This window comes from Pseudophryne corroboree, chromosome 1, assembly GCF_028390025.1.
Source record: "Pseudophryne corroboree isolate aPseCor3 chromosome 1, aPseCor3.hap2, whole genome shotgun sequence".
NCBI classification, from domain to species: domain Eukaryota; kingdom Metazoa; phylum Chordata; class Amphibia; order Anura; family Myobatrachidae; genus Pseudophryne; species Pseudophryne corroboree.
The window spans coordinates 26,246,535-26,262,810 of record NC_086444.1 but is presented as its reverse complement, the minus strand read 5'-3'; the positions used below and the strand labels follow the sequence as shown (position 1 = coordinate 26,262,810).

Here is a 16,276-nt window from a genome sequence, read left to right as displayed (position 1 = left end):
GCTCTCAGTGACCCTGTACCCATCATATGGGAGAGGAGGCAGTGGTGAGGTGCAGGGGGAGGCACAGCAGCTCTCAGTGACCCTGTACCCATCATATGGGAGAGCAGGCAGGGGTGAGGTGCAGGGGGGAGGCACACCAGCTCTAAGTGACCCTGTACCCATCATATGGCAGAGCAGGCGGGGGTGAGGCGCAGGAGGAGGCACAGCACCTCTCAGTGACCCTGTACCCATCATATGGGAGAGGAGGCAGGGGTGAGGCGCAGGAGGAGGCACAGCAGCTCTCAGTGACCCTGTACCCATCATATGGGAGAGGAGGCAGTGGTGAGGCGCAGGAGGAGGCACAGCAGCTCTCAGTGACCCTGTACCCATCATATGGGAGAGGAGGCAGGGGGGAGGTGCAGCAGCTCTCAGTGACCCTGTACCCATCATATGGGAGAGGAGGCAGGGGGGAGGCACAGCAGCTCTCAGTGACCCTGTACCCATCATATGGGAGAGCAGGAAGGGGTGAGGTGCAGGAGGAGGCACAGCAGCTCTCAGTGACTCTATACCCATCGTATGGGAGAGGAGGCAGGGGTGAGGCGCAGGGGGAGGCACAGCAGCTCTCAGTGACTCTATACCCATCATATGGGAGAGCAGGCAGGGGTGAGGCGCAGGAGGAGGCAGAGCAGCTCTCAGTGACCCTGTACCCATCATATGGGAGAGCAGGCAGTGGTGAGGTGCAGGGGGAGGCACAGCAGCTCTCAGTGACTCTATACCCATCATATGGGAGAGCAGGCAGGGGTGAGGTGCGGGAAGGGGGGGGGGGAGGCACAGCAGCTCTCAGTGACCCTGTACCCATCATATGGGAGAGGAGGCAGGGGTGAGGTGCAGGGGGAGGCACAGCAGCTCTCAGTGACCCTGTACCCATCATATGGGAGAGCCGGCAGGGGGAGGCACAGCAACTCTCAGTGACCCTGTACCCGTCATATGGGAGAGCCGGCAGGGGGAGGCACAGCAACTCTCAGTGACCCTGTACCCGTCATATGGGAGAGCCGGCAGGGGGAGGCACAGCAACTCTCAGCGACCCTGTACCCATCATATGGAAGAGCAGGCAGGGGTAAGGTGCAGAAGGGGGGGGGGAGGCTCAGCAACTCTCAGTGACTCTGTAACCGTCATATGGGAGAGCAGGCAGGGGTGAGGCGCAGGAGGAGGCACAGCAGCTCTAAGTGACCCTGTACCCATCATATGGGAGAGGAGGCAGGGGTGAGGTGCAGGGGGGAGGCACAGCAACTCTCAGTGACCCTGTAACCGTCATATGGGAGAGGAGGCAGGGGTGAGGCGCAGGAGGCGGCACAGCAGCTCTCAGTGACCCTGTACCCATCATATGGGAGAGGAGGCAGGGGTGAGGTGCAGGAGGAGGCACAGCAGCTCTCAGTGACCCTGTACCCATCATATGGGAGAGGAGGCAGGGGTGAGGCGCAGGAGGAGGCAGAGCAGCTCTCAGTGACCCTGTACCCATCATATGGGAGAGCAGGCAGTGGTGAGGCGCAGGAGGAGGCACAGCAGCTCTCAGTGACTCTATACCCATCATATGGGAGAGCAGGCAGGGGTGAGGTGCAGGAAGGGGGGGGGGAGGCACAGCAACTCTCATTGACCCTGTACCCGTCATATGGGAGAGCCGGCAGGGGGAGGCGCAGGAGGAGGCACAGCAGCTCTAAGTGACCCTGTACCCATCATATGGGAGAGGAGGCAGGGGTGAGGTGCAGGAGGAGGCACAGCAGCTCTCAGTGACCCTGTACCCATCATATGGGAGAGGAGGCAGGGGTGAGGCGCAGGAGGAGGCAGAGCAGCTCTCAGTGACCCTGTACCCATCATATGGGAGAGCAGGCAGTGGTGAGGCGCAGGAGGAGGCACAGCAGCTCTCAGTGACTCTATACCCATCATATGGGAGAGCAGGCAGGGGTGAGGTGCGGGAAGGGGGGGGGGGAGGCACAGCAACTCTCAGTGACCCTGTAACCGTCATATGGGAGAGGAGGCAGGAGGCGGCACAGCAGCTCTAAGTGACCCTGTACCCATCATATGGGAGAGGAGGCAGGGGTGAGGTGCAGGAGGAGGCACAGCAGCTCTCAGTGACCCTGTACCCATCATATGGGAGAGGAGGCAGCGGTGAGGCGCAGGAGGAGGCAGAGCAGCTCTCAGTGACCCTGTACCCATCATATGGGAGAGCAGGCAGTGGTGAGGCGCAGGAGGAGGCACAGCAGCTCTCAGTGACTCTATACCCATCATATGGGAGAGCAGGCAGGGGTGAGGTGCAGGAAGGGGGGGGGGGGGAGGCACAGCAACTCTCAGTGACCCTGTACCCGTCATATGGGAGAGCAGGCAGGGGTGAGGCACAGCAGCTCTCAGCGACCCTGTAACCGTCATATGGGAGAGCAGGCAGGGGTGAGGTGCAGGAGGAGGCACAGCAGCTCTCAGTGACCCTGTACCCATCATATGGGAGAGCAGGAAGGGGTGAGGCGCAGGTGGAGGCACAGCAGCTCTCAGTGACTCTGTACCAATCATATGGGAGATCAGGCAGGGGGAGTCGCAGGAGGAGGCCCAGCAGCTCTCAGTGACCCTGTACCCATCATATGGGAGAGCAGGCAGGGGTGAGGCGCAGGAGGAGGCACAGCAGCTCTCAGTGACCCTGTACCCATCATATGGGAGAGCAGGCAGGGGTGAGGTGCAGGTGGAGGCACAGCAGCTCTCAGTGACCCTGTACCCATCATATGGGAGAGCAGGCAGGGGTGAGGTGCAGGTGGAGGCACAGCAGCTCTCAGTGACCCTGTACCTATCATAAGGGAGAGGAGGCAGGGGTGAGGCGCAGGAGGCGGCACAGCAGCTCTCAGTGACTCTATGCCCATCATATGGGAGAGCAGGCAGGGGTGAGGCGCAGGAGGAGGCACAGCAGCTCTCAGTGACTCTATGCCCATCATATGGGAGAGCAGGCAGGGGTGAGGCGCAGGAGGAGGCACAGCAGCTCTCAGTGACTCTATACCCATCATATGGGAGAGCAGGCAGGGGTGAGGTGCAGGTGGAGGCACAGCAGCTCTCAGTGACCCCGTACCCATCATATGGGAGAGCAGGAAGGGGTGAGGCGCAGGAGGAGGCACAAATGCTCTCAGTGACTATACCCATCATATGGGAGAGCAGGCAGGGGTGAGGTGCAGGGGGGAGGCACAGCAGCTCTAAGTGACCGTGTACCCATCATATGGGAGAGCAGGAAGGGGTGAGGCGCAGCAGCTCTCAGTGACCCTGTACCCATCGTACGGGAGAGGAGGCAGGGGTGAGGCGCAGGAGGAGGCACAGCAGCTCTCAGTGACTCTATACCCATCATATGGGAGAACAGGCAGGGGTGAGGCGTAGGAGGAGGCACAGCAGCTCTCAGTGACTCTATACCCATCATATGGGAGAGGAGGCAGGGAGTGAGGCGCAGGGGGAGGCACAGCAGCTCTCAGTGACTCTATGCCCATCATATGGGAGATCAGGCAGGGGTGAGGTGCAGGAGGAGGCACAGCAGCTCTCAGTGACCTTGTACCCATCATATGGGAGAGGAGGCAGTGGTGAGGTGCAGGGGGAGGCACAGCAGCTCTCAGTGACCCTGTACCCATCATATGGGAGAGCAGGCAGGGGTGAGGTGCAGGGGGGAGGCACACCAGCTCTAAGTGACCCTGTACCCATCATATGGCAGAGCAGGCGGGGGTGAGGTGCAGGAGGAGGCACAGCACCTCTCAGTGACCCTGTACCCATCATATGGGGGAGGAGGCAGGGGTCAGGCGCAGGAGGAGGCACAGCAGCGCTCAGTGACCCTGTACCCATCATATGGGAGAGGAGGCAGGGGTGAGGTGCAGGAGGAGGCACAGCAGCTCTAAGTGACCCTGTACCCATCATATGGGAGAGGAGGCAGGGGTGAGGTGCAGGGGGGAAGCACAGCAGCTCTCAGTGACTCTGTACCCATCATATGGGAGAGCAGGCAGGGGTGAGGTGCAGGAGGAGGCACAGCAGCTCTCAGTGACCCTGTACCCATCATATGGGAGAGGAGGCAGGGGTGAGGTGCAGGAAGGGGGGGGGGGGGCACAGCAACTCTCAGTGACCCTGTACCCATCATATGGGAGAGCAGGCGGGGGTGAGGTGCAGGGGGAGGCACAGGAACTCTTAGTGACCCTGTACCCATCATATGGGAGAGCAGGCAGGGGTGAGGTGCAGGGGGAGGCACAGGAACTCTTAGTGACCCTGTACCCATCATATGGGAGATCAGGCAGGGGTGAGGGGGAGGCACAGCAGCTCTCAGTGACCCTGTACCCATCATATGGGAGAGGAGGCAGGGGTGAGGTGCAGGAGGAGGCACAGCAGCTCTCAGTGACCCTGTACCCATCATATGGGGGAGGAGGCAGGGGTCAGGCGCAGGAGGAGGCACAGCAGCTCTCAGTGACCCTGTACCCATCATATGGGAGAGGAGGCAGGGGTGAGAGGCAGGGGGAGGCACAGCAGCTCTCAGTGACTCTATACCCATCATACGGGAGAGGAGGCAGTGGTGAGGCACAGCAGCTCTGTGTCTCTATACCCATCATATGGGAGAGAGGCAGGGGTGAGGTGCAGGAAGGGGGGGGGGGGCACAGCAACTCTCAGTGACCCTGTACCCATCATATGGGAGAGGAGGCAGGGGTGAGGTGCAGGAAGGGGGGGGGGGGCACAGCAACTCTCAGTGACCCTGTACCCATCATATGGGAGAGGAGGCAGGGGTGAGGTGCAGGAAGGGGGGGGGGGGGGCACAGCAACTCTCGGTGACCCTGTACCCTTCACATGGGAGAGCAGGCAGGGGTGAGGTGCAGGGGGAGGCACAGGAACTCTGTGACCCTGTACCCATCATATGGGAGAGCAGGCAGGGGGAGGCGCAGGAGGAGGCACAGCAGCTCTCAGTGACCCTGTACCCGTCATATGGGAGAGCAGGCAGGGGTGAGGGGTAGGGGGAGGCACAGCAGCTCTCAGTGACTCTGTACCCATCATATGGGAGAGCAGACAGGCACATACAATGGGTCTTTGCATGTAGTTGGAGACTTGTTTAATACAAGCTCTGAGTGGACACTTACTAGACAAGGGGGACAGGAAAGAGAAGGGTTAACAGGTACCGACTCTGCAGGATGGGTGATTAAAGGGATATCTAACATGCAGGGCGAGTCTGGAGGGAGGCACCGAAGCTGGGAACCCAGTAATAAGACCACCTGGTCCTACAACGCCGGCACCGGTGACTGAGCGAGCCGGCGCACAGCTGCCAGGCCTCCCACGTCTAATGAGGTATGATATTAAACAACAGAGGAAGCCAAGTAACAATACAGGACGGTCGCAGAGCTTGCAGGTAGCCGTGGGCAGGGGGCACAGAGTCCTTAACACTCTGCAGAGTCTGGCAGCGCTTCCTGAGCTTCATCTGCTCTATGGCCATATAGAAGTCATAGCAGGAAAGGGATTGTACACCCATACCCCAATCTACAGCCCCAGCCCGTTTTATGCCTCTGTTCCACGTGGATCATCATAGTGGGGTTATTAGGAATGGGAGCACAATAAACATTTGAAACAATTTTTCTGCCGGTCTAGAACGCACCTAAAACAAACACTATTAGCGGAAAATCCTATTCGCTGAACAGATAAACAGGGAGACGACTTCTCTGATACTATATATTAATCTATCCATTGTCCAAAGTGTGGATAGTGTATACCATAGCTACTGTAATACAGTAATACCATAAATCCATATCTGCAGGCTGTTCTTTGTTGGCCTGCATGGATGGCGCTGAAGTGTGAGAGGAGACAGGCAAGCGTTAATAATTACAGTGATTATGATCTATGCTGTAAGTAGCTCAGTTAAAGCTCTCTGCTCTGCCTAGCCGCCACCTCTTACTAATTGTGACTCGAATCATAAATTACTGGAAGGCTGTAAAAGTATCTTCAAACGCGAGGAACAAAGAACGGCGGCGCCGCGGCAAGGAGCGTGCGCAGCAGATAAGCAGCAGCTCTGCAGGAGGACAAACTGGATGCACTCCGCTTCGTACACAGATGTTGTATGGCAGTGGAAGCAATTACACGTGTTACACGCATACAAACGTTTCCAGACCGAGGTCTCCTAATCGCACATGACAGGGACGATTTCATCTCCTCATTAATGATGACACTACTAGCTCCTGAGTGTCTCCTGCAGGCCCAGCTTTTCACAACATCTTACATGAAAATGGAATCTCAATATGGTACCAAAGAAACTAAAATGTGGCCAGAAGGGGGAGGTAAAAAACAAAACACACAAAAATCAAAAAACAGCGCCTTTAGGACGAGTTTAAGTAACATGAGGGATTACTGCTGACTCCTAAGGCGGAACCCTTCTGCGACTTGTACTTCTACAGCAACACACTGGAGTAATCAGCAGGTGGTAAGGAATGGACCCGAGCCGCCCTAGTGTGACTTCCAGAGCCGGCCAATGTCAGGTCATTATTCCGTTTCAGTGGCAGATAAGGAAGTTTGGACAAGCACGGCCACACAGCTGCGGCATTCCGTGTCTGCCATTATCCGGCACAGTTACTTATGTATGAGGCCAACGGGAAAGTCTCAGTCCAGCAGCTTAGCCACTGTGCAGTTGTAGACTGAATAAATGGAGGATAGATCAGCGAGGAGAGTGGAGAGATAGGAGGCAGATCAGGAGAGCTGTCAGCTCTCTCACACGCAGGAAGCGTCGCATGAGGCATAGTATGTCCGGGGGCCCCAGTATGGCGTACAGGCAGGGGGTGCCCAGAGTGTGACGTACAGGCAGGGGGGGCCCAGAGTGTGACGTACAGGCAGGGGAGGTCCTAGTGTGACGTACAGGCAGGGGAGGCTCCAGTGTGACGTACAGGCAGGGGGGCCCCAGTATGGCGTACAGGCAGGGGGGGCCCCTAGTGTGACGTACAGGCAGGGGGGGGGTCCTAGTGTGACGTACAGGCAGGGGGGGGTCCTAGTGTGACGTACAGGCAGGGGGGGACCCCAGTGTGACATAGAGGCTGGGGGGCACCAGTATGGCGTACAGGCAGGGGTGGCCCCTAGTGTGACGTACAGGCAGGGGGGGCCCCTAGTGTGACGTACAGGCAGGGGGGGTCCTAGTGTGACGTACAGATGTGGGGGGGGGCAGTGTGACGTACAGGCGGGGGGGCCCAGTGTGACGTACAGGCAGGGGGGGTCCTAGTGTGACGTACAGGCAGGGGGGCCCCAGTATGGCGTACAGGCAGGGGGGGCCCCTAGTGTGACGTACAGGCAGGGGAGGTCCTAGTGTGACGTACAGGCAGGGGAGGTCCTAGTGTGACGTACAGGCAGGGGGGGCCCCTAGTGTGACGTACAGGTAGGGGGGGGGGGGGCCCAGTGTGACGTATAGGCAGGGGGGGCCCCAGTGTGACGTACAGGCAGGGGGGCCCCAGTATGGCGTACAGGCAGGGGGGGCCCCTAGTGTGACGTACAGGCAGGGGGGGCCCCTAGTGTGACGTACAGGCAGGGGGGGGGCCCAGTGTGACGTAGAGGCTGGGGGGCACCAGTATGGCGTACAGGCAGGGGGGGCCCCTAGTGTGACGTACAGGCAGGGGGGGCCCCTAGTGTGACGTACAGGCAGGGGGGGTCCTAGTGTGACGTACAGGCAGGGGGGGTCCTAGTGTGACGTACAGGCAGGGGGGGTCCTAGTGTGACGTACAGATGTGGGGGGGGGGGGCCAGTGTGACGTACAGGCGGGGGGGCCCAGTGTGACGTACAGGCAGGGGGGGGTCCTAGTGTGACGTACAGGCAGGGGGGGCCCAGAGTGTGACGTACAGGCAGGGGAGGTCCTAGTGTGACGTACAGGCAGGGGAGGTCCTAGTGTGACGTACAGGCAGGGGGGCCCCAGTATGGCGTACAGGCAGGGGGGGCCCCTAGTGTGACGTACAGGCAGGGGGGGTCCTAGTGTGACGTACAGGTAGGGGGGGGGGGACCCAGTGTGACGTACAGGCAGGGGGGGCCCCAGTGTGACGTACAGGCAGGGGGGGTCCTAGTGTGACGTACAGATGGGGGGGGGGGGCAGTGTGACGTACAGGCAGGGGGGGTCCTAGTGTGACGTACAGATGTGTGTGGGGGGGGGGGGGGGGCAGTGTGACGTACAGGTGGGGGGGCCCAGTGTGACGTACAGGCAGGGGGGTCTGAGGGTGAGGTACAGGTAGGGGGGGCTCCAGTGTGACGTATAGGCAGGGGGGTTCCCAGGTTGACGTACAGGTAGGCGGGGGGGGGCCCTAGTGTGACGTACAGGTAGGGGGGGGGCCCAGTGTGACGTACAGGCAGGGGGGGGGGGGGGGCAGTGACGTACAGGCAGGGGGGGTCCTAGTGTGACGTACAGGTGGGGGGGAGGGGGGGGGGGCAAGTGTGACGTACAGGCGGGGGGGGGCAGTGTGACGTACAGGCAGGGGGGGGTCTGAGGGTGAGGTACAGGTAGGGGGGGCCCCAGTGTGACGTAAAGGCAGGGGGGGTCCCAGGTTGACGTACAGGTAGGCGGGGGGTCCCTAGTGTGACGTACAGGTAGGGGGGGCCCTAGTGTGACGTACAGGCAGGGGGGGCCCTAGTGTGACGTACAGGCAGGGGGGCCCTAGTGTGAAGTACAAGCGGGGGGGGGGGGTCCTAGTGTGATGTACAGGCAGGGGGGGTCCAAGTGTGACGTACAGGCAGGGGGGGGGCCCCAGTATGCCGTACAGGCAGGGGGGGCCCAGAGTGTGACGTACAGGCAGGGGAGGTCCCAGTGTGACGTACAGGCAGGGGGGCCCCAGTATGGCGTACAGGCAGGGGGGGCCCCTATTGTGACGTACAGGCAGGGGGGAGGGGGTCCTAGTGTGACGTACAGGTAGGGGGGGGGCCCCAGTGTGACGTACAGACAGGGGGGGCCCCAGTGTGACGTACAGGCAGGGGGGGTCCTAGTGTGACGTACAGGCAGGGGGGGTCCTAGTGTGACGTACAGATGTGGGGGGGGGGCAGTGTGATGTACAGGCGGGGGGGCCAGTGTGACGTACAGGCAGGGGGGGTCCTAGTGTGACGTACAGATGTGGGGGGGGGGGGCATTGTGACGTACAGGCGGGGGGCCCAGTGTGACGTACAGGCAGGGGGGGGTCTGAGGGTGAGGTGCAGGTAGGGGGGGCCCCAGTGTGACGTATAGGCAGGGGGGGTCCCAGGTTGACGTACAGGTAGGCGGGGGGGGCCCTAGTGTGACGTACAGGTGGGGGGGGTCCTAGTGTGACGTACAGGTGGGGGGGAGCAAGTGTGACGTACAGACGTACAGGCGGAGGGGGGGGCAGTGTGACGTACAGGCCTGAGGGTGAGGTACAGGTAGGGGGGGCCCCAGTGTGACGTAAAGGCAGGGGGGGTCCCAGGTTGACATACAGGTAGGCGGGGGGGGAGCCCTAGTGTGACGTACAGGCAGGGGGGGGCCTAGTGTGACGTACAGGCAGGGGGGGCCCTAGTGTGACGTACAGTCAGGGGGGGTCCTAGTGTGACGTACAGGCAGGGGGGGTCCTAGTGTGACGTACAGATGTGGGGGGGGGGGCAGTGTGACGTACAGGCGGGGGGCCCAGTGTGACGTACAGGCAGGGGGGGTCTGAGGGTGAGGTACAGGTAGGGGGGGGCCCCAGTGTGACGTATAGGCAGGGGGGGTCCCAGGTTGACGTACAGGTAGGCGGGGGGGCCCTAGTGTGACGTACAGGTGGGGGGCCCCAGTGTGACGTACAGGCAGGGGGGGGGGGCAGTGTGACGTACAGGCAGGGGGGGTCCTAGTGTGACATACAGGTGGGGGGTAGGGGGGGACAAGTGTGACGTACAGGCGGAGGGGGGGGCAGTGTGACGTACAGGCCTGAGGGTGAGGTACAGGTAGGGGGGGCCCCAGTGTGACGTAAAGGCAGGGGGGTCCCAGGTTGACGTACAGGTAGGCGGGGGGGGGCCCTAGTGTGACGTACAGGTAGGGGGGGGGGGCTAATGTGACGTACAGGCAGGGGGGGGCCCTAGTGTGACGTACAGGCAGGGGGGGGGGGGCTCTAGTGTGACGTACAGGCAGGGGGGGCCCTAGTGTGACGTACAGGCGGGGGGTCCTAGTGTGATGTACAGGCAGGGGGGGCCCTAGTGTGACGTACAGGCAGGGGGGGGTTCCTAGTGTGACGTACAGGCAGGGGGGGGGGGGTTCCTAGTGTGACGTACAGGCAGGGGGGGGGGGGGGGGTTCCTAGTGTGACGTACAGGCAGGGGGGGGGGGGGGGGTTCCTAGTGTGACGTACAGGCAGGGGGAGTCCTAGTGTGACGTACAGGCTGAGTGTGTGGCTTAATGTATAGAGAAGTCCTGCTCATTGCTACGGTATTCTGTCACAATGTCAACATATTCTAAATGTTGACAGAATGTAACATGCCGACACACATACATGTTGACAGTCATAATGATGACATAGCATTTTAATGCAAAATTTAGGTTCAGGCTAAAATAGTGAAAATTGCTATGTCGAAATTTTTGCTGTTGGCATAATAAACATGTCGACATTATGACCACGTTGATATTTCTGTATGTCATGCTACATGTAGACATAACATCCATGTCGGCATTCTGTCAACATACACTACACCCATCGCTACGAGTACCAATGCTATAGGTCACCCCTCACGCCATAATCATCCTTCTAAAGGGCATTTGTATTTTGCGATAAGCAGATTTAGAGACGCCCGTCCTTCGCACCCACGACAAAGGAATCTGGCGTTAGAGACAAATGGTTGGTGGATTTGGAAGCTTGCAGATGACTTTCCCAGCCTGTAGGTGCAATGTCAGAGATCAACTGGGCGCGGCTGAATGTTATCCCACGCAGCAATCTCGCGTTCCTCTCCCCGTAACGTCCCAGACGTGGCATGTCCTTTGCTCCTATCACGGCATTCTGAGATCTAAATCTTGCATGTGAAAGAATGTCTTCATAATATACACAACTAAAAAGCAAAGCTGTGAATTTTTTTTTTTTTTAAATGCATTATTCTGCGTATTACACTTCTGTTGTGTATGGGTTAAGGTGGGTAAAATGGGAATGAAAGGACACAATGACAGAGGAGCACCGGGGAGAGGAAGCCGGGCAGGCAATGTGTGTAGAAATATGGTCTTTGTAAGCATTTAGATAATTTAGATGCCCGGCGCAGGGAAGACGAGGTGGCGGAATGAAGAACAGTAGACACATGATACTGTAGGACTGCTTGGCGTAACAGGCAGGACAGCTGGAAAAAACAGGAGAGGCAAACCCTAGTTAGCACAGGAGGATGCGGGATGGGGAAACATTCATTTACAGGGGAACTGAAGACGCCATCAGGCGTATATGGGGGGTAATTCAGATCAGACCGCTGGGTTGCATTTTTTGCTGCCCTGCAATCAGAGAGTCGCCGCCTACAGGGGGAGGGTTAAATCGTTGTGCAAGTGTGCGTTTGCTTGTGTTGCAAAGCTGCACAAAAATCAGTTTGTGCAGTCTCAGTGCAGCCCAGGACTTACTGTTCCAGTGCGATTGAATCCTGCTGATCGGGGCCGGAGCCGACGTCAGACACCCTCCCCTGAAAACACTTGAGCCCGTCTGCGTTTTTCTGGACAATCCCTGAAAACGGTCAGTTGCCACCCACAAACAGCCTATTACTGTCAATCTCCTTGCGAATGCCTGTGCGAATGGATCCTTCGCACCATCCAGTCATTGACCGGCCAAGCCCGCTGTAGCTGTGCGATGCGCATTAGGACCTGATCACCCGCTGTGTGAAAACACACAGCAGCGATCAGATATGAATTACCCCCATGGACGAGTAGAGAGCAGGCCCCCAAGTAGAGAGCAGGCCCCCGAGCACAGAGCAGGCCCCCGAGCACAGAGCAGGGGAAGGCCAGTGGTGGAGTGTGACATACAACTGTGGTTCTGAAGAAGAGTTTACTTGTATGTGTTTTTTGAAGACTGGAGGATCTAGGAGCGATGACGCTACACCGTGGGGCAAGGACTGCAATGTTACTTGCCAGCTGTTACACAATGTAGCAATTCTCTGCCTCCCCTATCTCCTGATTGGCTATCTTGGCCATCAATACAATATTGAAAACAAAATGCATGTGACTAATTGTTACATTTACAGCGACTAACGTCTTCTTAAATATAACTATTTGCTGCAAACCATTCATCTGCCTCTTCATAAACGATCATTCCTTTAGCGACAGTGCGGTTGCTTCACCCATTTACCAAGGAAGTCTGAATATCGAAGCACATGCGTTCTCCCGTCCTGACATTCTCTCTGCGCTCTCCGAGCCCCAGACCCTATTTAACCCATAATCTGCTCTGATCCCTTTTCTTGTCCTTGTGAGATCTGTAACATTGCTTCCCTGCCTTTGAAATTCAGTTGCAACCAGATGAAACGGTTTTTAATCTTTCCTTTAAAGAAATATGAGTTTTAAAGACGCCTGTCCTCGCTGTTCCATAAGCGGGTAGAACCAAAGCACGCCGGGCGGTGTGACCTCTAAATATCAGTGCTTATCACACAGCAACATACAACGTAGCTGCCAGAGCCCCCACCTGGAAACACACGTACTTATTGGCTTCTAAACGCACTACTGTACTCATTAGGACAAGGTCAGAGGGGACAATGGCGTCGGCACGGATCAAGCCAAAGGGAGACTTATCCCACTTCTTATACCTGCGGAAATGTGTGATGCTAATACGTATGTACAAACTCCTGTAAGTGACCTCTGTAGAGTTCTGATGTCTTCGCTATAGTGACCATTCCGAGAATTTGTTACCATTGATGTTTGAATTTTGGGGCAATTTGCCGTTTATGCGTATTTTGCTTCTTTCTTATGCACAAAATTTGCTTTAACTCCATATTATTCAGTCTATTTATTTTAAACGGTGTCAGATGAGAGAGTACCATCCATCAGTCCCTAAGGTATTACAGATGTTCTTCCAGCTTTAACATTTCCTTTGAACTTACTCCGGCAGGGTGGGGGCCTGCTAGGTGGCCGTGCAGCTCCCGAGTGGGGGCCTGCTAGGTGGCCGTGCAGCTCCCGAGTGGGGGCCTGCTAGGTGGCCGTGCAGCTCCCGAGTGGGGGCCTGCTAGGTGGCCGTGCAGCTCCCGAGTGGGGGCCTGCTAGGTGGCCGTGCAGCTCCCGTGTGGGGGCCTGCTAGGTGGCCGTGCAGCACCTGGGCGGGGCCTGCTAGGTGGCCGTGCAGTTCCTGGGCGGGGCCTGCTAGGTGGCCGTGCAGCTCCTGGGCGGGGCCTGCTAGGTGGCCGTGCAGCTCCTGGGTGGGGCCTGCTAGGTGGCTGTGCAGCTCCTGCTAGGTGGCTGTGCAGCTCCTGGGCGGGGCCTGCTAGGTGGCTGTGCAGCTCCTGGGCGGGGCCTGCTAGGTGGCTGTGCAGCTCCTGGGCGGGGCCTGCTAGGTGGCTGTGCAGCTCCTGGGCGGGGCCTGCTAGGTGGCTGTGCAGCTCCTGGGCGGGGCCTGCTAGGTGGCTGTGCAGCTCCTGGGCGGGGCCTGCTAGGTGGCTGTGCAGCTCCTGGGCGGGGCCTGCTAGGTGGCTGTGCCGCTCCTGCTAGGTGGCTGTGCAGCTCCTGGGCGGGGCCTGCTAGGTGGCTGTGCCGCTCCTGGGCGGGGCCTGTTAGGTGGCTGTGCAGCTCCTGCTAGGTGACTGTGCAGCTCCTGGGCGGGGCCTGCTAGGTGGCTGTGCAGCTCCTGGGCGGGGCCTGCTAGGTGGCTGTGCCGCTCCTGGGCGGGGCCTGCTAGGTGGCTGTGCCGCTCCTGGGCGGGGCCTGCTAGGTGGCTGTGCCGCTCCTGGGTGGGGCCTGCTAGGTGGCTGTGCCGCTCCTGGGCGGGGCCTGCTAGGTGGCTGTGCCGCTCCTGGGCGGGGCCTGCTAGGTGGCTGTGCCGCTCCTGGGCGGGGCCTGTTAGGTGGCTGTGCCGCTCCTGCTAGGTGGCTGTGCCGCTCCTGGACGGGGCCTGCTAGGTGGCTGTGCCGCTCCTGCTAGGTGGCTGTGCAGCTCCTGGGCGGGGCCTGCTAGGTGGCAGTGCCGCTCCTGGGCGGGGCCTGTTAGGTGGCTGTGCAGCTCCTGCTAGGTGACTGTGCAGCTCCTGGGCGGGGCCTGCTAGGTGGCTGTGCCGCTCCTGGGCGGGGCCTGCTAGGTGGCTGTGCCGCTCCTGGGCGGGGCCTGCTAGGTGGCTGTGCCGCTCCTGGGCGGGGCCTGCTAGGTGGCTGTGCCGCTCCTGGGCGGGGCCTGCTAGGTGGCTGTGCCGCTCCTGGGCGGGGCCTGCTAGGTGGCTGTGCCGCTCCTGCTAGGTGGCTGTGCCGCTCCTGGGCGGGGCCTGTTAGGTGGCTGTGCAGCTCCTGCTAGGTGGCTGTGCCGCTCCTGGGCGGGGCCTGCTAGGTGGCTGTGCAGCTCCTGGGCGGGGCCTGCTAGGTGGCTGTGCCGCTCCTGGGCGGGGCCTGCTAGGTGGCTGTGCCGCTCCTGGGCGGGGCCTGCTAGGTGGCTGTGCCGCTCCTGGGCGGGGCCTGCTAGGTGGCTGTGCCGCTCCTGGGCGGGGCCTGCTAGGTGGCTGTGCCGCTCCTGGGCGGGGCCTGCTAGGTGGCCGTGCCGCTCCTGAGTGAATGATCTGGAAAGATGCAGAAGGTTTAATTTACTATAATAACAATGAGTTGCACAGTGCAATATTACTGTAATAGGTCTCCTGTAAAAAGTCCCTGGAAACTGCAATTTGCCAACTCAGACACTGGCGCTGGTTCTCCTCTACAAGTGTGTGTGTGTTCTCAATGAGAGTGCAGAACATAGCGCAGTGGGATTAGTGGTCAGTATAATCAGATGTACAGATGAGTATTTCCTCATCTAGCCTCCGTACCTAATAAGTCGCGGCAACTCGGTACGCCATTTCCCCCCAGAAAGTATCTCATTCGCATCGCTATGCAGACTCACAATCAGACTCTGCTGATTAAAATGATACGTGGCCTCTGTATAGTCTGTGTGCGACTGCATCTGCAAACAAAATGCTACAGTACAGTGTTTTGGGAGAAAAATGCACGAACAGACGCTCGCCGTTGGTAAACGCGCTCATGACTAGGCGCAACTAGAAGGTCTGTTTAATGTGACAGCAGCAATGAGGAGAGAGGGCACACCTATGTGGGGTTTAATGATTACTGCGGCAAAGTGCATCCCTGACGATGATACATGGCAGTGCGTACATCCCCCCCACATGACTGTCCACGTGTTTTTATGACTATCACTTTGACCATAATAATTTGATTTGGTCCTGGACCACCGACCTGAGAGCAAGAGGCTCGCAGCAGCCGGGGTGCCTAGGCACACAGCGTGGGAACCACTGGCATAAGACTGTAGAGGAGATACCCCCCTGTATTGACTGTAGATGGGAGTAGAGTGTGATGGAGGACAGATGAGATACTCCCTTACACTATTCTTTAGAACAATGCTACAATGTAGCTTTACTGGGCGACACTTTTTCCTTTACATTTTTGAACATCACAGAAGCTGGTTCAAAGTTCCAATCAGCCCTACCTGTTCTACGTGCGGCAGGAATGAAGAAGCCACCTAGCTAACACTTGTGTATCGGACCCCACAAAGCTTAGAGGTTCCCCGCGCGAACAGGCCGTCACCGCTGGCTAGTCCATTAAGAGCTACTCGGGTTTAATGAAGAAGTGATCGGGAACCAGTAAGGTGACCGGGACGTGGAGAAGCCGCTATCGCAGACTGAAGACAATAAATGCTTTCTACCTCCACTTCCACAGCTGTAAATTTAAATTATTTTTCAGTAAGCATTAAATAGACTGGTTATTTTGCAGAACTGCCCTAAATAAAACTGGGATAAGTGATATTAATGTCCTATGGTCAGTATTATTGAACCTCGAAAGCAATAAAGTTTATGAGTCGATAAATATTACATTTGTGGGGTAGTTAAGATTCTGCCTGTGTCCCTGGCGCTTATTACAGGTTGTAACCACCGGGTCCACAATACATTATTCATATTCAGGGTGTCACCGACGTGATGGATTGCCGTGAGAGGCTGTCCTTTATATAAATCAACAAATAAAAATGCAAATGTTAACATTTTCGGCTACAACCTTCCCCTGTCTTGAATGGGGAATGAAAATTTTCACATTATATCGACAGCAAGCAGAGAGAACAATTAACGACCTGCTCTGCGAGTAAGTGGGAGATTAATTTAGCGATGCCGGCTTTTATCACCTGCATATGGAGCTGCGTC

The 16,276-nt window shown here is 58.1% G+C and overlaps 1 protein-coding gene across 3 annotated transcripts in view; it reads right to left on the bottom strand.

Annotated features, from left to right (window-relative positions):
- KIAA1328 (KIAA1328 ortholog) overlaps positions 1–16,276 on the bottom strand; it is a 363,237-nt gene that overhangs the window by 50,092 nt on the left and 296,869 nt on the right. Inside the window, exon 10 of one of the 3 annotated variants that reach the window (XM_063958050.1) lies at positions 10,504–11,273. The exons of 1 other annotated variant lie outside the window; for it this stretch is intronic. In XM_063958050.1, the coding sequence (XP_063814120.1) occupies positions 11,048–11,273 (226 nt within the window). In that variant the 3' untranslated portion in view covers positions 10,504–11,047. Of the gene's footprint in view, positions 1–10,503; positions 11,274–16,276 lie in introns of those variants that run through there. One more of the 3 variants, XM_063958033.1, reaches the window with a different exon arrangement.